Below are 21,680 nucleotides of genomic sequence, written 5' to 3'. Positions count from 1 at the left end.
CAAAGTAACCGCCCTTTGCATAAACACACCATAGAAATTGTTTCCTTATGGTTAAAATTCCAAATTATTTATTTAAATTTTAACTAATTTGCATAATTATCCATATTAACAATCGCGCCGCTGCATTCATTTCCCGAACACCTTCTCCCATTTCACAATTTGAATAAATCTTTATCAATTACACAGTTTAGATTTTTCTTTGCAACTGGGGGGGGGGGGGGGGAGAGGGAAGTGAAGTGAACCCAGAACTTTTACGCAACACCCGCCAATTACCAGTCTGTTCACGTCGTTTTGGTCCTTATCACCAGCTAATTCTAATCGTTATACAAAAAGCGTTTTCGGTAAAAGCTACAATACGGAACAACTGATAAAAGCAGTCCCAAGGTCCGATAAAGCTCCGGTCGAATTCATTACCGACATTATTTGATACGGATATCGAATTACAAGCGGGGAAAACAATACGATTCGTCTAAAGCGATTCAATTCATCTTAATCGAAAAGCAGTCTTTCTGGTTCCCGGAGCAGCTGAAAAAAATAATAAAATAGAAAGAAAAGGAAAAAAAAAAAAGAAACGCATAACTACTGACTTCAGGCGATTTCTTTGAAATCTACCGACTATTTCTGTAGGATGAAAGTGCTTTTATTTATTTTCAACTTTTAGTGGCTCTTTTTTTTATGTCTCAAGAGCTGATTGAGTTTTTATTCGACGGCCATATTGGACAAAAAGCTTCGATTTGATGGTATTTCAGAGACGACAAAAACAAACGATCAGACGTAGAACTGACAACGTACCCCCTCCCCCCCATTCATACCTACTTCTCAGGTAAAAAGCAGCGTGGAGGTGTAGGGGTGGGCAGCACATACCCTAGGGGGTCGAGCGGAGCGAGTCCTGAACAAACGAAACCGGTCGGGGAAAAACTGTAAAACTAACAGGGTGTACTCAACAACTGCGGAAAAAATTTTTTAGGTCAACATTAGTAGCAACTGAGCAATCTAATTTGGTTTTTATGCGGTCGCTCCCAGCAAGTAGTCAAGACATTTAAAATTCAGTTCCTGCAGATTCTTCTATATGCTGTGATGTCATTTTAGTATGGAGTGTGTTTTTCCCGTTCCATATTTACGCATTTGGGGCCAATTCTCCAAAAAATAAAACTAGAAAAGACATCATAAAGAATAACAGTATATATTTTTAAATTACATCATGTTAGATAATAAGGTAGAATTCGTGCTTAAAGCGCCAAAAACAGCACTGAGAAAAAATTTCGCCAAATTATAAAAATATATTCAAGTGTATTATTATTTATTATGAAAAATTTCGAATGTGCGTATTACATGCTATATAGTTTAACGATTAAAATCACCAGATCAGCAAATTTTTTTCTTTGCGCTTTTTGGCCGCCATTAAACCGACGAGTACCGATAATTACACGTGAAAAAGAGTCCAGGTGATCAAATTATTGCGCTAGGAGAAAATCTTCCAAATTAAAATCTATATGTTAAAAGCGGCAAATTCTTTTTTTAAAATTAACTATTAATCCAAAACTCATAAAATCCCGATACTTTTATTTTCATGAATTTTTTTTGTTACCAGATAGTAAATAGTTATTATGTTATTACATCATAACTTAATATCTGCCTTTCTCTTTAAATGGAAGGAGTTTCTCTTTCATAATTTTACACGCGATCCGCACAAATATGATGAAAATCCCGTCCAAACTGAAATCAAACGATAAAGGATGCACCACAACACATCGGATAGAAAACTACATGACAGCATAAAGCAAAAACCGTGGACCGGTAGCTGACTCATTCATACTAAGGTCCATCGGAAAATCTAACGGCACCAAATCGTAAATAGTAAACGTAGAAAATAGAGAGAGGAAATAGAAAAAGCAGATGTAAAAAGAGTACATGAGAAAAACAAAGCTATTGTTGTTTAAGCATTGTTCAGACCTTTAGACAATAGTTGCTCAACAATTCGAGAATTATTGGCTAATTGAAATTTCAATAAAATTGTCAATTCCATTTCCAGCCAGCCAGAAGTTATTATGCATGTTGTTATCTTTTCTAATGAGCTTTAAAAGAACCGTGGGCATTGAGAATTTTGTGGCCGGTATATATATATATATATATATATATATATATATATATTTACTTTTTGGAAATGCCTTTTATAGAAGACAAAACGTTTTTGAAAATCTACTTTTATCAATTTTGTTTACAACTAATTTAACTATTTTATGAAAAAAAAAAAAAAAATACGGACTTAAAAGTTGCCATAATTTTTCGAATTTTTTCATAACATGTTACTTTAAGAGCACAAAATGTTACCCTTAATATATTACTTTAAAAATGTCCAATTGTTCAATAGCATAAACGTTATCGGCATTTCATATGCACACATAACAAGGAAATAAGTTAAATATATTTTTATGTAGTAGTGGCCACCAATTGAATCAAATGCACAATGTTCATCGCTTAAAATATCATATAAAAAGTATTTTTTCATGTATTTGGCAATTACTCACAAAAGGATACGAAAACAGAATTCTAAATACATATATTAATACATGCAACGTAATTTTCCTTGGAATGATTGAGGAAAAGCAAAACCGGCCGTGCGCTGTGAAATGATCATCCTATAATCAGCAATTATAAATTCCACTATCTCAGCATGCTTATATAACAGTATAAAAACATGGTGACTTTTCAATCAAGTAGCATAAATACACTACAAAATAACAATTTTCCAAATGATAACAATTACAAAATTTTCTATTTATCAACTGCATATTTCAATATAAATATAATATTTTTTTTAAAAAAAAAAGTGATAATATTCGTAAGTCTGTTAATAATCAATGACAAGGTATAGAAAACATTAGGACGCATATGGATATAGCAGCTTGTCTTATATTATGTTTGTCTTTTGGGAAATTTATTTTCATATGCTACCTTTACTTTCTGGTACACGTAGTGTAGAGAAAATATAGTACAATCATCGAAAATTTTATTAAATATGGTATGGGATTTAGTGACTAAAAGTGTAATTTGTCGTGTCGAATAAAAGTGTTCAGAGAAATGCGTCTAAAACGCGAATTTGATTTTCGGGTATTATTAACTGCATGCCAGGGAATATGCGCCAAATAACTCGCTAAGGATGACACGATAGATTCATTAAAAAGACTCAATAGATTCGGCTAAATTCATGCCAAAAGTTGATATTTCGTAATTATAGTATGCCAAAGCCATTCAAAGCGTCCTCTGGCATGACAACTTTATTAGAGAGTTGGCGAGAAAGTTTTGGGATGGCCCCTCCCGCCGGTTCTAAAATTAATTTCACAGCGACTCATTTAAAAACAAAAACTTTACTTCGATTATCGCCATTATGGTCAAGAAAAATGGAGCAATTTTTATTGCCAATGGCAATATGGATATCATTGGAAATTTAATTTTTTTTTCACTTGCTTTTTGTAAGAACATTTTTTTTTTTTTTGTGAACTTTTAGCGCGTACGCAACAAACGCATATCGACACCCGGTACATACTAAGACATTAGCTCAATAAAAGAGAAAAGATGATTATATGAATTTTTCAAAAAAAAAAGAAAAAAGAATGAGAAAAAAAACCATTAGTTTCAAAACACACGACTAGAAATTCATAGAAATCTTCCAAATAACTAACATTCGAAGCTACTAGACACAATCATAAGTATGATGGGTAAAATTTTACCTAAGAGGCCAAAAGAAAATTAGAACGAACCTTGGGTGCGCCCCCCCCCCTTTCTAAAAAAGCGGGGTGGTCATGAACCGGATCCCCCAAGAAGGGACGGGCCCCGTCATTATTAGGTTCCACAGCAGGGACTATTCCGACGTATATAATTATCGAGGTCTCTTCCTTCGTGGCTGCTACGCGCCTCAAGAGTTTCGGCCGAGGTATGACGATGGAATTTTTCTTTCATAAACAGACCCATTATCTTTATGGAAGAAAGAACAGCAGAACGGGATGAAAACGCTCAAGTTTCAGCCAAGATGCTAGAGGAGGAATGAAATAAATCCCCACACTTCTTCAGCGAGATGGTTTCCGTACAAGTTATTCACTGGCTACTGTCTTTTGGAAAGTATTTTAAGGGACAGTGAGATTGGAATAGATGGGTTTCGTTAAGTTATGGACGACAATTAAATGGGAAGATGTGATATAGAACTGATATTCGGATGCTTCGTCATCTCGGTCGAAATGCGGCAGCGACGAGAATTGGGAAAAAATGCTATTTTGAAAATTTGGGAAAATCTAATTTACCACATTATGAGATTAAATTTACTCTATAACTGGTAAATAATAATAATAATAATAACTGGAAAGGAACGCTCGGGAATTTTAAATTCACACATATAATTGACAAAATATTAATTTAAAATTTGGTGTGTCCAGAATATTTCTCAGAATATGATACCTTACTGCATAAAATGTAGACTTCATAATTTTGAAATATATTTATAGGCCGGAACAAAATATTATTATTGATTTCATTTCAATCCTTTTGAAAGCAAAACTAAAAACTGAATTTTATGCTGAGTCTGAGAAATTTTTGTTGAATTATTCTTTGAGATATTACACAAATTATGACAAATATTTTGTAGTTCACATAAGATTTAAATACCGAACCATTCTGTTTGCAGTACTCATATTCAATAATAATAATAAATAAATAACAACAAAAATGATAAATAAAATAGAACGCTTGGTTTCGTTAAAAAATATCTTTATATTAATTGCAATTTCAGCATTTCCACTTTAAATTAAAGTTGAAGTTTTACCGGAAATGACAACAAATTAGCAAAATATATATAGTAAATTGAACGAAACGATCTAAACAACAGTATAAGTTTGGTATGATTATCAAAATTTGAAGATTAAAAATGTTTTGTTTGAGAAGCTCTTAAGTGACAAGTTACTTAAAATATTTAATTGAAAATTGTAGCAAGCGGTAATACTGGTGAACCGGCTGGTCGCCAAAGGCGGCTAGTAATAATAATAATTGGAAAGGATTGAGAATTTTAACATCTTTTGATGGTATATTTTACTATGATTTTCCTGAAAAAGTTCAATAAACTAGAATTATTCAAGTAAGATAGAGATTCCTACCACTGAGTTAAAAAAAAAATCAACATAAGGTTAACAACAAGGTATGGAATGCATTTTTTAAACAGTAAGATGCTGGATAATCAAAATTAGGAATTTTCTTGGAAGTTAGCATTTATCCATATAATTTTTAAATAGTTAAATCTTGAAAGTAATTTCAATTTCAAATTAAATAAATACATCTTAACCACTATCGATATGGTTTTTATAAAATTTTTAAAAACTAAGTCTATTTTTGTTCACATCCTTATTTATTGAACATTTTAAATCCGCTACTATGAAAATAATATTAAATGAAATCATTCATTGAGTCTATTATTGTTAAGCAATTATACATTCTAAATTCGCTACTACGAAAATAATATTAATTGAAATGATTTAATGAGTATATCAGTGTTAAACAATGGGAAATTTTAAGTTAGCTGCTTGGGAAATAATATTTATTGAGATAATTTATTGAGTCGTCGATCAATGTTAAACAATGAGAAATTTCAAATTTGCTACTATGAAAATAATATTAATTTATATAATTTATTGAGTCTATCAATGTTAAACAATGGGAAATTTTAAATTCGCAACTATGAAAATAATATTAATTGAAATAATTTATTGAATCGATCAATGTTAATCAATTAATTTTAAATTCGCTACTATGAAAATAATATTAACTGAAATAACTTAAGCATTGATCAATGTTAAACAAAACAATTAAATTTAATTGCATAATTTTTGTTGTCTGCAGTTTTTTAGATGTAAAATAATTATTCTTAATTTAGGAATGACATATTTTCTTAAAGTATTTATTCTTCGATATTTCAAAAACTATCTCCAAGCTATTATTACATTTTAACCATCAATATATTTTACACGATAAAAATTGCAAGCTAATCCATGAGTTTAACAACAAATGTAATTATTAAACCAAATAAATGATGGCATAAAAATTAAAGTAAACCTTGGTTCACTTGCATTTTTTATATGCTGTGAATGTAAAAATTTGAATAATTTACTACAGAATGAAAACAGTTCATTAAGTGACATTGGTCTATTGAAATTAAGCTATTAAATTCTTTCAAACAGTTCAGTACACATCTTGCAAGAAATATTCTATAATAAAAAGTTAAAAGTTTTAGTTAAAGAAATATTCTAAAAAAGCTTTAGCATTATTTGAATTCATAATTCATTGCATCATAAATTCGATCGTTGCCAATTTCTCACATTTAAAACAGTATTAATTTCAAAAAAACTTTTTAAAAAGTTTAAACTCCACCATTAATATAAATGAATATTATATAATCTTATTCAAAAGTCTATTCATTTTTCTTTTATTCAAGAATTGACTATATTTCAGGAAGATTTAGATTCAATGAACACGGGCAAATTGTGAGACTTCTTATATGGTATTCAAATTAAAACGGAAAAAAATACATACATTGCAAGCATCGATATAAAATTTTAAAAAATAATTAGCATTTCCGCAAATATATATTAAAATCTCTTTGAAACTAAGTATCTTCCAATCAAAAAGGTTCAGAGTTCTCTCATTAAAATCAAAAGGCAGGTCAAACCTCCATACCCGATGCTAATAATAATACATACATTTCAAAGCAGAAAATCAATTACGGAAGGGTAGGCATTAAAGCACTTCGAACGCCAAGTTTTACAGGATACGAGAGAAAATGTTGACCTTACCAATTGATTGAAGATCCGAAATTATAAATGGTAATTAGATGAAGCTACTTCAATTAACCGGCGACCTCTTTTACCCCGAGAAATTGCGTAGGCTGGAGGCTTCAAGTTTGCAAAGTTTTTATTTTGATAAACAAACTTTGAAAGAAAAAAAAAAGCACAGGTATATTAAGAATAATCATTCTTCTCTAAGCTAGAGTACTATTGTTATATTTAATATAAAGGTCATTTTCCTTAAAGGCGAATAAACAAACAAACAAAACAAAAAGTAAACAGGATTTGTACGGATAATGAAATAGGATATAATTTGACGTAGTTGTTCGTTTAGATTGCTATTTTTAATGTAAATATTTTCATGTGGGTTGTAATTTGAAAGAAAAAAACTTCTTGTGATAAAGAAGCAAAGGAATGATTGAATGTTGATATCAATATTTTGAAATTTATTAACTAAAAAATATTTGAAATATAACTATTGGTTATTTTTTATATACTGGCTTTTATAGCTGTATTATAACAACAAACATATATTTATTAAATTAGGGTGATTTTTTAAATGCTTTAAATTAAAGAAATTATTTTTAATTAATTTAATTAAATTAACTTCTGTTGAATTTTACTAAAATTTTAATAATCGAGGCAAAATTATTATAATCCAGTTGTTAAAGCGATTATGAAGCAAAATACATACGAAACGAAAAACATAATGAATACATATGAAAGCAAAAAAACATAGAAAATGGTTTAATATATAGATTAAATACCTGCTTACGGAAAGATGAAAAGATCTCTCTAAATTATAAATCGGTAAATATATCTACAAAGGCTTATGATCCCTTTTGTACTCATGACGAAGCGTAATTAAATTCGTTATAACGACTATACAAAACAACATTTATGGTAGTCTAAAATAAACACTACATTGGACATGAATAACAATATACCCTGATTAGCAAGACAAAATAAGGAATCGCTTTATTAAGCGGTCGTTTCATTACGAATTATTGAAGAAAAAAATAATCTACAAACATTTCTGATCATGATTTTTTAATTGGTATCCAGTATTCAGATCCGTTTTGGACACATTGGCATCTTGTATGGTATGGCAAATATAAATATAGTCGCTTCTCTTTATATATAAAGGGTGTCCCAAAATTAACGCAAGGTTTGAATTCGCCACCATTCGTGTAGTAAAGTGTTGACAACCCTATTAAAAAGAAAAACCATTTGACAGCTGATAGTTCAGGATTAGCAAAAATAGTGAGTTACATAAGAGAACAACGTGTTTTTATTGTCGATCAATATTTCGAAACTAATGAAAGTCTGGGGACCACAGTTCGAAAGTTTGAGAAGTGGCTCCCTAGATCGTATGATTTAACACCATTGGATTTCTTTTTATGGTGTTATTTGAAATCAAAGATCTATGCCAACAAGCGTGCATTGGAGAAGAAAATTCAACTACATTTATGCAAAATGGTGAAGGAAAATTTCAACAAAAGAGTACGTATGTGTCAACAAAATCATTGAGGCCAATTGCCCTATGTGTTATTCCATACATAACCCTATCCTGTGTACCTTAAGATTCAATAAAAATATTATTAAAAATATAACAATTTATTTAATTTCAATCTTACATTAACACGTAGTTCTATCGTGTAACGCTACATTTTTACTAATCCTGAACTATCAGCTGTAAAATGTTTCTTTTTTTTTTTTAAGTTGTCAACACTTTACTGCAGGAATGGTGCAAATTGAAATCTTCCGTCAATTTCGGAACATCCTTTATAACGATAAATAATTGAATTCGTTATAGCAGCTATTCTAAACGGTAATTATGGAAGTAGAAAATAAGCAATGATTTGCAAGCCAGAGTAAAGAAAAGCTATATGAAGTGGTCATTTTATTATGGGCTACTTAAAAAAAAATGAAACACCTTTTGATCGATTGGTTTCTAAATCTCATGATTCATGGTACCAAAGGCTTATGTAGCCAATCTAATGTGATGGAGTCTGCTTCATAATCCAACCCAATTTCCTCAATAACATAAACAAACAAAAAAATCTTTGAACATGTATAATTCAGATATGGCGTGGCAGTATTATATTTCTTTCCCACTAACAACGCCAACAAAAAAAAAGTGACTCCACAGCATATGATTTCCATCTTAAGAACAGAAATAAGAATATCTCCTTATTGATACCACTGATGCCAACTTCCGTAACAACTCTTGAAATATTTATAACGAACGAGGCATCATTATTCGGGTGAGATCATTAAAAACAGCCCACCAGGTTTTCCACTCGGAGTCCTGAACTGATGTCATTTTCCTTCATATTTGTGTGGATGTTGATGGCGTTGATCGGGATCAGGTCGGCAAAAATTTCTGCAAAAAAGTTTCCACTGTCTCTCTGTGCTTCGAGAAAGATATCTACCGCGATCTTTTCTGGCGACTTCGCTTGATGAATATCTCGGTACGTTCCACAGACCCTCGGGAGCCGCTTTAGCAGGGGCAGAAAATAAAGGTAACTCTGTTGGGAACCTTTCAAGCGATTCGTCTTCGGACCAGATCGTACGGTTGGCAGGCAAATCTTTTTGAGAGGGTTGGTGGAAAATCTACCAGATAAGGCATAAAAAAGAAAAACGTTCTTGGTAGTAAAGAGGGGCTTCAAATGACCATCGAGCAAAATAGAGGGGGGAAGAGAGAGAAGAGGGGAATGGTGGAATACGAGAAGGGGTGAGGCCAAAATCAACACAGTATTCAAAATCGGATAAAGCTCTCTTCCATGAATGAAGTTACGGCAAATCGCTCTCTTGTGGGATTACAATGGAAACGTGACACGAGGAGATTTCTATAGCCCACCTATTCAAAATTCGTGAATTGAAATCTAAAAGGTGAGGTGAAAATGAATATAGTAAGAGGTGGATAACACCAGATTGTTGCTTGAGATTTTGATGTTACATATGTTACTCTGAAGCTGATGACAGCAGAGTACTTGAAAATCACTCAGAAGAAAAACTAATCATAAAGCAGGGAATTTCGACTATAAATTAAACAAACAGAAATATATCCAAAAAATAATTTAATATTATTAAGAGATGAAGTTTATCTTGATGTTATATCCTAAAAAAATAATTAAAATAAAGATGTTTTCGGAAACACACTGTTAATAGGATATTAAAAAGTAGAAAATAATTCTTTATATAAAATAATTGAGGCTAACCCTAATTTGTATGATTTTATTTTGTGTGTGTGAAATAAATCAGGGTGATATAATTCATGCTCATAAAATTTATGTTTATTTGATACGTACGACTTAAGAACATGAATTTAATTAAATCAATCTGCAATAAACTATTTTGAAAAAAAAATGTATAAAAATGAAATCGATATCATTAGAAAGGTAATTTTTTTTAGTTTTAAGATAATGGAAAAACCTTTTTATGTAATTAATAGTTTTGGAAACTACAGTCATCTGTTTATATAGGTAAGTCATAGCGAATATCCGTCTAGTGTCGATTAATTCTATTTTTGCCCACGGTTTTTTTTTTTGTTTGTTTGTTTAACGCCTATTTCTTGATTTCTTTTACATCTTTTGATTGAATGAAATGTTTAACACAGCGAAGAGTATTTATACAATAATTTTATTTAACGTACTAAGTTTTGAATTAAGCGCAGCTGTAAAATAAACAAGTAAAGCTGTCTGAAACGTCAATGTATCGTTATGTTTACATTTGACTGTTGCCATTCTATAATAAGTAATAACGACGATTTCTGTGCCGCGTAAGTTAGCGTTATATATATATATATATATATAGATAAATCTTTTTTCCCAGGTCAGAAAAAAAATATATAACGTGATAATTGCCTAAGATTGCTTTTTTTTTTTTTTTTTTTTTTTACTAAGAAATACTAAGTTTGAATTTACTACACATTTTAGGAACTTCATTCGCATGAATTCCTCGATTTACAGAAAAAAAAATTACATAAATCTAACTGCGAAACACAGTCCATTTTGTAAAATAATATCACACGAAAACACGTGGGCTAAAATATTAATTGAATTTGTCGAGTCATATTATGATGGCAAAACAAATAACAAGCTTATCCAGCCGTTTCATTTCGCAACTGAACATTTCAGCTATCTTGATGACAGTAAGCATCTTGTATGGGCCAGAAAAAACAAAACGGTTTGATATAAATTCCAGCAATAACGTTTAACTTTATCTAAAACTAATTCAACACTTTTTTCGAGTTTATATCCTATACGTGAGGAGAAGCTATAATCTATGAGAATTCTTGCGATATCATCTAAACGTGTCAAATACTTAAAGGTAAAGCGATATTTTTCTTTTCCTAGCAGAAGACAGCTGTTTCGTACATCGTTTGGATGTTTATCAGAAAGTCAGCATTCCTAATAGTGTGGTATTTCTTGTATCGTGTCCAAAATTTTAAACAATTCTAAGCTGTTCCAAGTTATTTCAGATTTTACTCATAAGCCACCCATATTGTTGAGCTGGAAACGTGTACTGCAAAGTATTTCGTGATTTCAAAATAAAAGTTGTACCATTCAGGACATTTAGAGTCAACAGCTTATTTGAGAACGCGTTTGTAAAATGCAATTATATAGACAAATTTTTATTGTATAAATTCTATAATATGTTCAACAAGAATTTGATATTTTTAATATGTCATTTAGTGTTTTTAGAAACGAATACCTACAATTTTTACATTTCTAATATATTTCTAAAAAATTTCAAGATTGAATGCATTTAACTTCTAAATGTCTAATGTAATTTTTAATGTTTTTATTATTACTTATCAATAATATAAATTTTATAAAATATCCATCAATCTCTCTGAAGAATGATATTTTTAATATGTCGTTTGGTGCTTTGAAAAACAAATAACTACAACTTTTAAGTTTCCAATGTTTCTAAAACATTTTAAGCCTGAATGCATTTAACTTCTAAATTTCTAATGCTTTTATCACTAATTATATTCGGCTTTTGAAATTTGAGGCTTTAAACATTATGTGAAAAGTTTAAAAGTATATTAAAAAAATCATGCTTTTGTTAGTTTTCTAACGTTAATGAGGGAGAAAAAAAAAGAATTATCATTTGCTATAAAAAAACAGACAAAGAAAAATTCTTAAAGATTTTTAATTCTTAAAGAACGAACAATGTTAAGAATATTTATCTTATTAATTATACACTAAGAATAATTCGTTGAATGATAGCAACATGAATATACTGTTTTGTATTTACCAACATTTTGTATATACTGCTTAAATTCATAATTTTATAAAACAGAATTCTACAAAGTTTAAGAATCGAAAATTAAAATAAATTCCCAAACTCCCAATCTTTCACTTCTATTCAAAGAGAATAAAATAAAATCGAAATAAATGTCAGTAGTCTTAATACCATCGTTCCAGAGGAATTAAATGACAGACGACAGTATCTTTTTCTTAGCTCTAAGGCAAAGACCAGATACCACAGGTAAAAGCGAAAAGAGGGGTAGAAAAAGGTAGGTGCAGGTAAAGTGGGCAGTCAAAGCTAAGGATGGATGTTTTCCCATTGTGGGCAGCTGTCAGGAGCCTCTTTCGTTTGTTTGCCCTCGCAATCGGGGGTCGCTTTCTGCTGCATCCCCCCAGCCAAATCTCCCTGGGGGCAGGAGAAACCGGAGCCTACTCGGCGATGTTGTCTGCAAGACGAAGATTGACTAACTGATTACCAGACGACGACAGGTCGCAAAGCATCGCCAAATGTCGTGCCAACCAAATATTGACTGTCTTCAGAAGAACCGAAGAAATTTTGCCAATTAACAACGAAATATTCAAAGAAAAATCTAGTACTCAGGAGGTGGTCTACCCTCGCCCCCACACTGTGCAAACAAGGTAGGTTGGTATTGAATGTTTCAAACGTATACTACAAACACACTTGAATGTGGAAAGTGGGAAGCAGTGACCAAAAAACTATAAAAAAAAGTCTGCCACATAGAACTATAAAACCATTTCTTTTTCACCCAAAACAAAACTGAGGAGAGTCCCCAAGTTAAAGTTGAATTTGTTAATTAATTACATCTTTCTTTATTGAAATTTGATTAAAACATGGGCTCTTTCAACTCATATTATCATAATTCCATTAAAACAATAATCTAAATGGTTCTGCTATTGCAAAGAAAGAACACAAATGCAGCAATAGAAACTCGTTATTATGAAAAAATATGTAAATATTTACAGCAACATCAAAATGAATAAAGTGATGAAATCTCTTCATGTCAATTATATTATAAGAAAAGTGCATATGTATATCGCAGCAAATAAAAACAAAATAAATGTATTTTGCAACTAACATACATAGAAAATCGCCTGACATCGGAAAAAATAATTACAAATAATGAGAAAGAAAAAAAAAATAGTTGAATTCTGACATACAACCGATTAATTAAACAATAATTACAATTAATACATACAATAACTTAAAATAACCATTAAGAGAATACAGTTTGTAATATTGGTCAAATAAATTCGAATTTAATTTTAACTATAAAAGTTCTCATTTTACAAATGATAAGATTTTCATAAGATTATTATAACAAGCAGTGTTCAAAATGACGGAGCGCAGTTAGATTTTAAGTAATGCAACAATATTTTTTATATGAATTACGTAAAAAGGAATTGTGGAATATAATCTGATTAACGGCGAATTTAAATTATCCAGATTTACAACTAGGAGTTAAAACAACATTTCTGTAGGAAAATAATACAGTAAAAATTGATTTAATATCTAAATCACTTAAGAAAATGTTTTGTAGCTCTAAATAAGTTGAAATTCTGAACTTAACCTCTGATTAACCTTATTGGTCTGGCTTCATGAAATTATTAATGAAAATATTTCCGATATTATCAAAATCTACAATACTATTTAATAACAAAATTTCACTTTCACAATAAAGGAAACAAAATTTTCATCACATTTTAAAATAAACAATTCGAAATATCCAGAATGCTGCTGAATATTTCATCAAAACATGTAGAATGAAATTATAAGAGCCTTTTTCAATAACCGTGATGCGAAATGTATTATTTTTTTAAAAATTAATTGCTTACTTTCAGATAAAAAAAAAGAATAGAAGAGTTTCGGTTCTATTACTTAAATATATATGTATAATTCAATCATATATAAATATTATGTCAAATTTATTCTATAATTAATTAAAATAATGCAGCTGTATATAAACCCCTTTGTAAATGTCATCGAAAAAAATCAACCCGCTAAAATACAATTCTTCATAGAACGATCACAAAATTGCATAATTTAAAATGAAAGAAAAAAAAATCTAACTGGAGACGTTACTGAAGGTCACTTAAAACAATATTGTGACAGAAAAAAAAAACAGCAAAATATTTTCTCAGATGATTAAAACCTGACAGCACACAGTTCTCTGTAGAAAAGTTATGGATAGAATTTTAAATAGATAAGAGCCCTATCCTAGCAACAAGGATGGCGTAAATCAAACTAGCTATGTCAGACTAAAAGACCATCATAAACAAACGGGAACGAACAGGACAAGACACACATACCTAATACAAAATAATAAAATAATTCTTAAGACGAGACCACAGGAATGAAAAATGTTGATAATTGAAGAGACAAAATTATTACCAACATAAACAATGATGCAGAAAAGATAGGATTCCAAATTCTTTCATGTAGCAAGATATAAAACTAGTTTCTAATTATTTAATGCTATCAAATATATGACAAAGCTTAAAGATTACTTTTAATTATAAGAATTATATTTCTATAAAAAGCTATTGATAATATCTTAATTCCAGCATTTTACATAATGCAATAAGAACAATAATATTAAAAAAGGTTTCCTCGAATTCGTTAAGTAACAAATTAATTCTGGGAGTAATATTAAAAAAGTAAACAAAATTCCTGCAAACGATTTTTTTTTTAATTCTTTTGAATAAATATAGAGTAAAAAAAATTTAATTCCACTAAATTTGCTTTACTGATAATTCCACTCAATTTGCTTTCTGATAATTCCACTCAATTTGCTTTAATAATAAAAGTACTAAATAATCAAAAAACATCAACAAAAAAATCTCATCCCGTATTGTTTATTTCATAAAACAATTTGAAAAATAAAATTTTGAACCTAACAATTTATTATAGAAAGAATACATTTTTAAAAAAATCTTTTTAAGTGGCAAGAAGTTTAAACCGACCGGAATAATGAAGATATTCTTAATTTCACTGCAACTAAAGTAACTGCTGTCTTACTATAGAATTGTGAAATTCACATAAATGCAATAACAATAAATAATAAGTTAGCAAAGAATATTACAAAAATAAGTTTCAAATAATGCAAGGGTTGGAATAACATATCAATCAATGAAGTAAAAGTGTTGTAACGAAGCAACATATTAAATATTATAAAACTGTTAAAATTTTAACATATATAAGTCATTTTTAAAAAAGTAAGGGAAACTTTTTAGGACTTTATTATGCAGCATTAAATCAAACATGTTGGTAGTATTATATTAATAAAAATGTAGTCGTTTGTAATCAAAGTTTAAAATTATCATTTATCTGACAAAATAATACGTTCAGAAGCATAATAAAAATGTTTTACACAGAATTCGACTAAGCACTGTTTCATACTGTGACGATTACAAGAATAAAATATCAGCTTCGTATCAAAATATCTGTTAAAATTCAACTCCAAATAGAATTATTTTTTTCTTGTCCATTTTCGATGTCAAAAGCTTTGATCTTATCACGCCGTTCTAAGTGAATTGAAGGGACATTTACAAGGGGCATTTACACAAGAGGCATTTACTGAAATATCAAAACTTCAATACATAAAAGACATTGTTTGCTTCATGAAATCTTACAGCTAGAAACGCATTATGAAAAATATAAAATCATTAGATCGTTTCCCCCCCCCTGTCTTTAAATAGTCTGAATACCATATAATTCAACTCACTGACATAAACACAATATGTTACAGAAAATTAGCTTTCAATAGATAAATATTTAGTACTCAATAATATAACAATACAAATTCATGCTAATTGTACTTGTAATTTTCACTGTTATAATAACATTAAAATTTCATTCATTTCGCAAAATAATTCCAGGAAAAAGTGAGATTTATTCTATTAACAATGTACAACTCAAGCCTTCTACGCAAATATCCGTTCGAAATGCGATACATTTGCATATTTCGATCAAAAACAAGAACTTTACCTTTCACAGAGGAGAGGATGAAAACAATGATAACAGACCACAGCTCCCATGGTCTGATGTCCATCCTTCCGGTCAAGCGGGTCACTCCTAACTTTCTGCACGGAACAACACGAATATCATGGCCGTCGACGTTCTAATCGCGTATATCTAGTGCGAACACACATCGCTTCTTCCGCTACTGGCGCCCGTTTTCCGACTGTAGCTAGAGATATAAGCAGTTCGTGTTTGGTCCAAAGACAACCGGTGCTAGGTTACCGCAAATTCACCGTTTGGCGTGTTTCTGGCGAGGAGTGGCGAGCGGTCGCGCCAAGGGGTAATTTATGAGCGGCACTCCAAAGAGGAATGAAGATCAACTGTTGCTGCATGCTGTTGGAGGGGTGGAAAGAAAAAGGAAATTTTCTGCCCTTTTAGTTTTGTTTGAATAAGTTTTGTGATTTTATTTACTGCTTTACAGAGGTGATTCTTAGAATAATTTTCTGGGTATTTATTAGATTAAAAGATTTAATTCAATTAGATCTTTGAAATAAATGTAAAAAAAGGGAAAAAAAAAGTTTTTGCTTTCTTTTTTTGTAACTATTTACATTTTATTGTATAAAAATAATGAATTCAAAATGTGGATTTTAATTATTTTATTTCTCTCTTTAAAATACAGTAAAACCACTTTTTCGTTGATGAGAAGTTCTAAAACAACAATTATATTACATATTAGATGACATTAAGTTTTAGTCCAAAATGTAATAAACTGTAGTTTGATTTAGGTTTAATTTTTCATAGAATATCATCATCAATTTATTACGTTTTTATACTCATTATTTTTATTTTATTTATTTATTTATTTATTTTTGTAATTCTCAACAATGTACTTCATTGTTGCCATAAAATTGAAATTATTTTGATTGCTTCAACAGATATTTAATAACATAATTTTTTCTTATTATTAAAAACTAAAAAATAATTATTCCATTCGTTATTTGTGTGGTTTACTTGAAGAATAAGAATATGAAGTTACTTATGATATCGTGTAAAACAACGTGCAGTTGAAAACTAGATTATTCGGGGGGTTATGTGTTTAATGACACTTTTATATCAGTGGAGACTATCATTGGACAATAGATAAAACAAATGTAAGGCTTTTAAAATAGCCCGGCTCCAATAACTATCATAAATTGATGCTTAATTTTTTTTTTGTGTGTGTGTGTGAAAAATCTTAAAAGTAAAAATCATAAAACATTTAAAAATTAAAATTCTGGAAAATCGTAAAATATTAAACCGCATTTAAGAGAAATTAACATTCTCAGCAAACCAGTAAGTCTCCAAAGACGGCTATTTGAGCATTTAATAAAATGCGATTTTCATTGTTGGATGCATTCTACATTTCAGAATATTTTATAGCAATATATAAACATTAGAATAAATATTTTTAATGTAAAAAGTTTTTCTAGTTCTTTTATTATTATTATTATTTCTTTTTATGGAAATTTGCAAAGAAATAAAAGTTCGCGTTTTAATTTTGTTTCGAAGACGATTATTTCCATTCGAACACAATTACGTTATTTCGGTAACGTTCATTTTGAATTACAGCTTATTCAAGAGCCACGGTGGCCTGGTAGTAAGGTCTGGGCTTCGGAGCCGCAGTGTTTCAGGTTCAAGACCTGATTCCACTGAAGAACCGTCGTGTAAGCGGGTCTGGTGCATATTAAACGTCCAGGCCAAACTCGACCTCCCGCTGGTATGGAGAGGGGTGGGGGTGCCAGTTCGGGTGTCATCCTCGTCATCTGACCGCGGTTCAAAATGACGAGGTCCGTCCCAAAATAGGCCTAGTGTTGCTTTAAAACGAAACGTTAACATAATTAAACTAAACCGTTTTATCAAATTTGTGCGATTGTTTCTAGATTTTCCCTATTTATATTAAAAGTTAATTAGACTCTGTATATCAATGTATATACAGAGTATCAATGTATGTATACTTATTGTACAATGTATTGTATATTGTACAATGTATCAATGTATGTATACTTATCAACAAATACAGTATAAAATCCTGATGAAATTTTCTTCTGATTACTTCTGTAATACTTATGATTTCCACATCAGGGTGACCCTTATTTATAATTAGTCCAATAAATCATAGTTTATTTTAATCATAATAACAATTTTTTTAAGAGATTTGAATTATCACATGATAATATTTTAGGTTTTATTCGTTTATCTGCATTTTATTTGCAAAATTTGCTCTTAATTAAACAGCAATAATACACATAGAAAAAAAAGCATTTAATATCATTGCAATACGTGTATGTGTAAAATATGATTTAAAATATTTTTTAAAAATTATTGAGATTAGACAAAAATTGTAAGAAACAAAAACTACTATCACTAAAAAAAACTTATTCTTCCCAGTAGTTTTTTTTTTTTTTTTTTTTTTTTTTTTTTTTTTTGCAATTATGTAATTAAAGTAATTGAAAATAAACACTGAAATTTCGATTAATTTTTTTATTAAAAATGTAATTAAACTTTTGAAAAACAATGCTTTTAAAATATTGAGTATGTATAACTCATGTATTCTACGTGCTGAATTTGGTTGCTTAAGATTCAAGAACCTGCCTTGTAGAATGTTTTGAACAATTTTTGTTCGCTATGTTTGTCGCATCACACATTTTACAAATAGTAAACAGCTATAAGCCTCAGGGCGGATTAGGTTGGTGGGGTACACCCTGGCTCTAAATTTCTTAGGGCGTTTAAACCTCCGAAACATTAGAATAAGAATTTGCAAATTATGACACTTTATTCAATATGTTTTAAAACAGTATAATTTTCGGTACTTTTAATAATTATAATTATATTTTTACAAATAATATTATATTATAAAATTTTTATAATGTGTTTAATTACTGTAAATAAAACACTTTGAATTCAACATTTTTATTCTTATGTTTTAAATACGTACACAAAAAAATAATCATAATAAAAAATATATAAAATCATAATATAATCATAATAAAATCGATTTATTTATTAGAATTTTAATTAATTAAAAATTCAGCGAAATTTCGGCGTTTTTTCGCCATGACTTCCGAAAATATTATCACACAAAAATGATTTTTACATCAATTTAAAGTTCAAAAAATTAACCTTTTATTGATATCAATATTTTAACCTATAATTTAAGTTTCTATTTTTAAAGAATTTTTTTAAAAAAAATATTTTAGCTATAATTTTTAACAATTTGTTTCTCGTAAAATAAAAAATAAAATTTTAAATTTTAGTTTGCTTCTATATTTTTTTATATTTAATCCAATCTAAGACAGATACATTCCTGAATCCTTTTTTCCACGTGCGCTTTTTCAAGCGGCTGAAGTTGTCACAAACAGCATTCCACCACGGTGGATAATCTCTATTGGGTAAATTTTTTTCGAAGTATGCTTAGTTACAATTTAAGAAATTTTTCTAGTAACCATTTCTATAGTTGGTTGTTTAGTTGCTCTGAAAATGTCATTTGTTTCTTGAATGATTGAATTCCACTTAATAGTTTTGAAATATTTAGATGCGGTATTGAGTTTTGACCATGAAACTACTATGAGTCTAGATCACTTTCGAAGGAGCAGTCAAAAACATCGCAATCAGTTTCATCGAAAAGTTGGACAGAGTATAAAGTAAGATCAAGAATTGAGTATGTACTTGAGTTCATGATATGAGTTGGGCATAATGAGTTAAGAAGTATAAAATTGGAATTATTGAGACATTGGACAAAATCTTCAGTATGCGACGAATGATGGTGAAAGCTTATAAGCCAGTTAACAACTACGCTACACGAGCAATTACTTTTGTATCACGGTCATGTTACTAGACTGCCAACCACAAGGTCCCAGGTCCTATCCTCGCTCATAACAATTCTCCACATTGGTGACCTCGGACGATGAACCTTCAACCTTCGCACAGCTGTTGTGGCGCCATCTACCCACAGTAAACCAAAGTCGTCAGACTCACTTGACGCAACAACAGCATCAGCAACCACTCACCCACACACGCTCGCCATAACGCTTGGCGCTACTCAAATGGGTACAGGCGCATTCGAATCAACAGCTAATACATCACCACTCAACAGCCATATCGTTCGTCTCACCTCCGACTCACTGGAGGGAGAGTCTGTGGTGAAAGTTTATAAGCCAGTTAACAACTTCGCTACACGAGCAATTGCGTTTGTATAGTGGTCATGTTACTGGACTGCGAACCACAAGGTCCCAGGTTCTATCCTCGCTCATCACAATCTGCCTCAATGGTTTGCACCCCATAAAGGGTGATAGAGGTTAAAATCGCCAAAGATGAAGGTTGGCGAGTTTATGCTGTCAAGGAATGTTTTATTCAGCTTAATATTGAACCCGTGAGGTGCATAAATAGTAATAATCGAGAAGGCTTGATTACGTGTTTGGGTTTCAACCGCAAGGATTTCCAGGTCCGGATCATTTTCTCTTTTGAAAATGACTCTGCCAGACAGACTTGTTGATATACCGATAAGGTGGCCACCACTTGGTCTGTTATATCGGTGGGTACGAAAAAAAAAAAATTGTTTGGAAAAGTGAAATGATCCGTATCTTTCAGATACGTTACTTAAAAAATCCAAAAAGTAGATGTGGAAAATGGAGGTTGGTTGAGCCATTTTTTTTGGTTTTTTTTGTTTTTAATACTGCGGCAACTCCACTGCAGAAATGTCATTTAGGGAAAGGAAATAAAGGTGAGCGAAAACTTCTGTTGAAAAACTGAGGCAAAAGAAGCCTTGGAAATTGAAAAAGAAATGGTGTACGAAGAACCAAAACCCAAATTGATGGGTTGAAAAGAAAAGGAAACAATGACAAAAAACAACCAAAAAAAAAAAAAAAAAGGAAAAGAAAGCTTAGCCAATTGGCATAGCCTCTTGGTTATTGCATCCCAATGCATTTTAGTATTGAACACTGGATTCAAATTCTGTAGGATTTTCTTTTTACGTGCAGGAGATGAACTGCAATCGACACTTTGTGTAATCACTTTGCACATATTCTGGATTATGCATTCAATGGATTTTTGAAGCATGTCCGTAAAAGGGGCAGTTTGTTTTTCGAATCTTTCGTTTATTGATTGTAGAAATGATTCGAATTTCGCGTTGAAAGAATTTCGTAAGTCAGTAGTTGCCGGCATGATTTTAACACTATCAGAATATTTGATGCTTGAAAAGTTCGGCGAGCTTCGCCAGTAGTTATATGGTTATGGCACTTAAGTTCAAGTATCTTTTGTTCTTTAACATATGCTGTAAATGATTTATGCTTGGCATTTTGAGGATCGTTGCAGTTAGTATATTTTTCAGGTCCTTGGCAAGGCCCAAGGTGCGTCACTCCATAAAGAATGACAGATGTCAGTTTTCCCACAAACATGGGTAGGATGGCCAAAAGAAAAGCATTTGTTGTATTGTCGCGGGCGGTCTATAAATAGCTGGAGCCGCTGGTTAATAAACCAAATTTTGACAGAATCTGGCAGAGTTGTTCCCAGAACAGTTATTAGGACTGGTGATATATCCTTTGTAGCATTTTGTTTTAAAAATCTCCGCATTTCAACCAC

General features: G+C 30.6%; 1 protein-coding gene across 1 annotated transcript in view; it reads right to left on the bottom strand.

Moving 5' to 3' along the window:
* The window catches only part of LOC129989344 (BMP and activin membrane-bound inhibitor homolog), a 46,589-nt gene extending 30,289 nt beyond the window's left edge, over positions 1-16,300 (bottom strand). The window contains exon 1 of the mRNA XM_056097825.1: positions 16,092-16,300. Coding sequence (XP_055953800.1) covers positions 16,092-16,155 — 64 coding nt within the window. The 5' untranslated portion in view covers positions 16,156-16,300. The remainder of the gene's footprint in view (positions 1-16,091) is intronic.
* Between the last annotated feature and the right edge of the window lie 5,380 nt (positions 16,301-21,680).

The sequence above is a fragment of the Argiope bruennichi genome, chromosome 10 (assembly GCF_947563725.1).
Source record: "Argiope bruennichi chromosome 10, qqArgBrue1.1, whole genome shotgun sequence".
NCBI classification, from domain to species: Eukaryota; Metazoa; Arthropoda; class Arachnida; order Araneae; family Araneidae; genus Argiope; species Argiope bruennichi.
The sequence above is the reverse complement of the archived record's forward strand: the minus strand, read 5'-3'. Positions and strand labels throughout refer to the sequence as shown.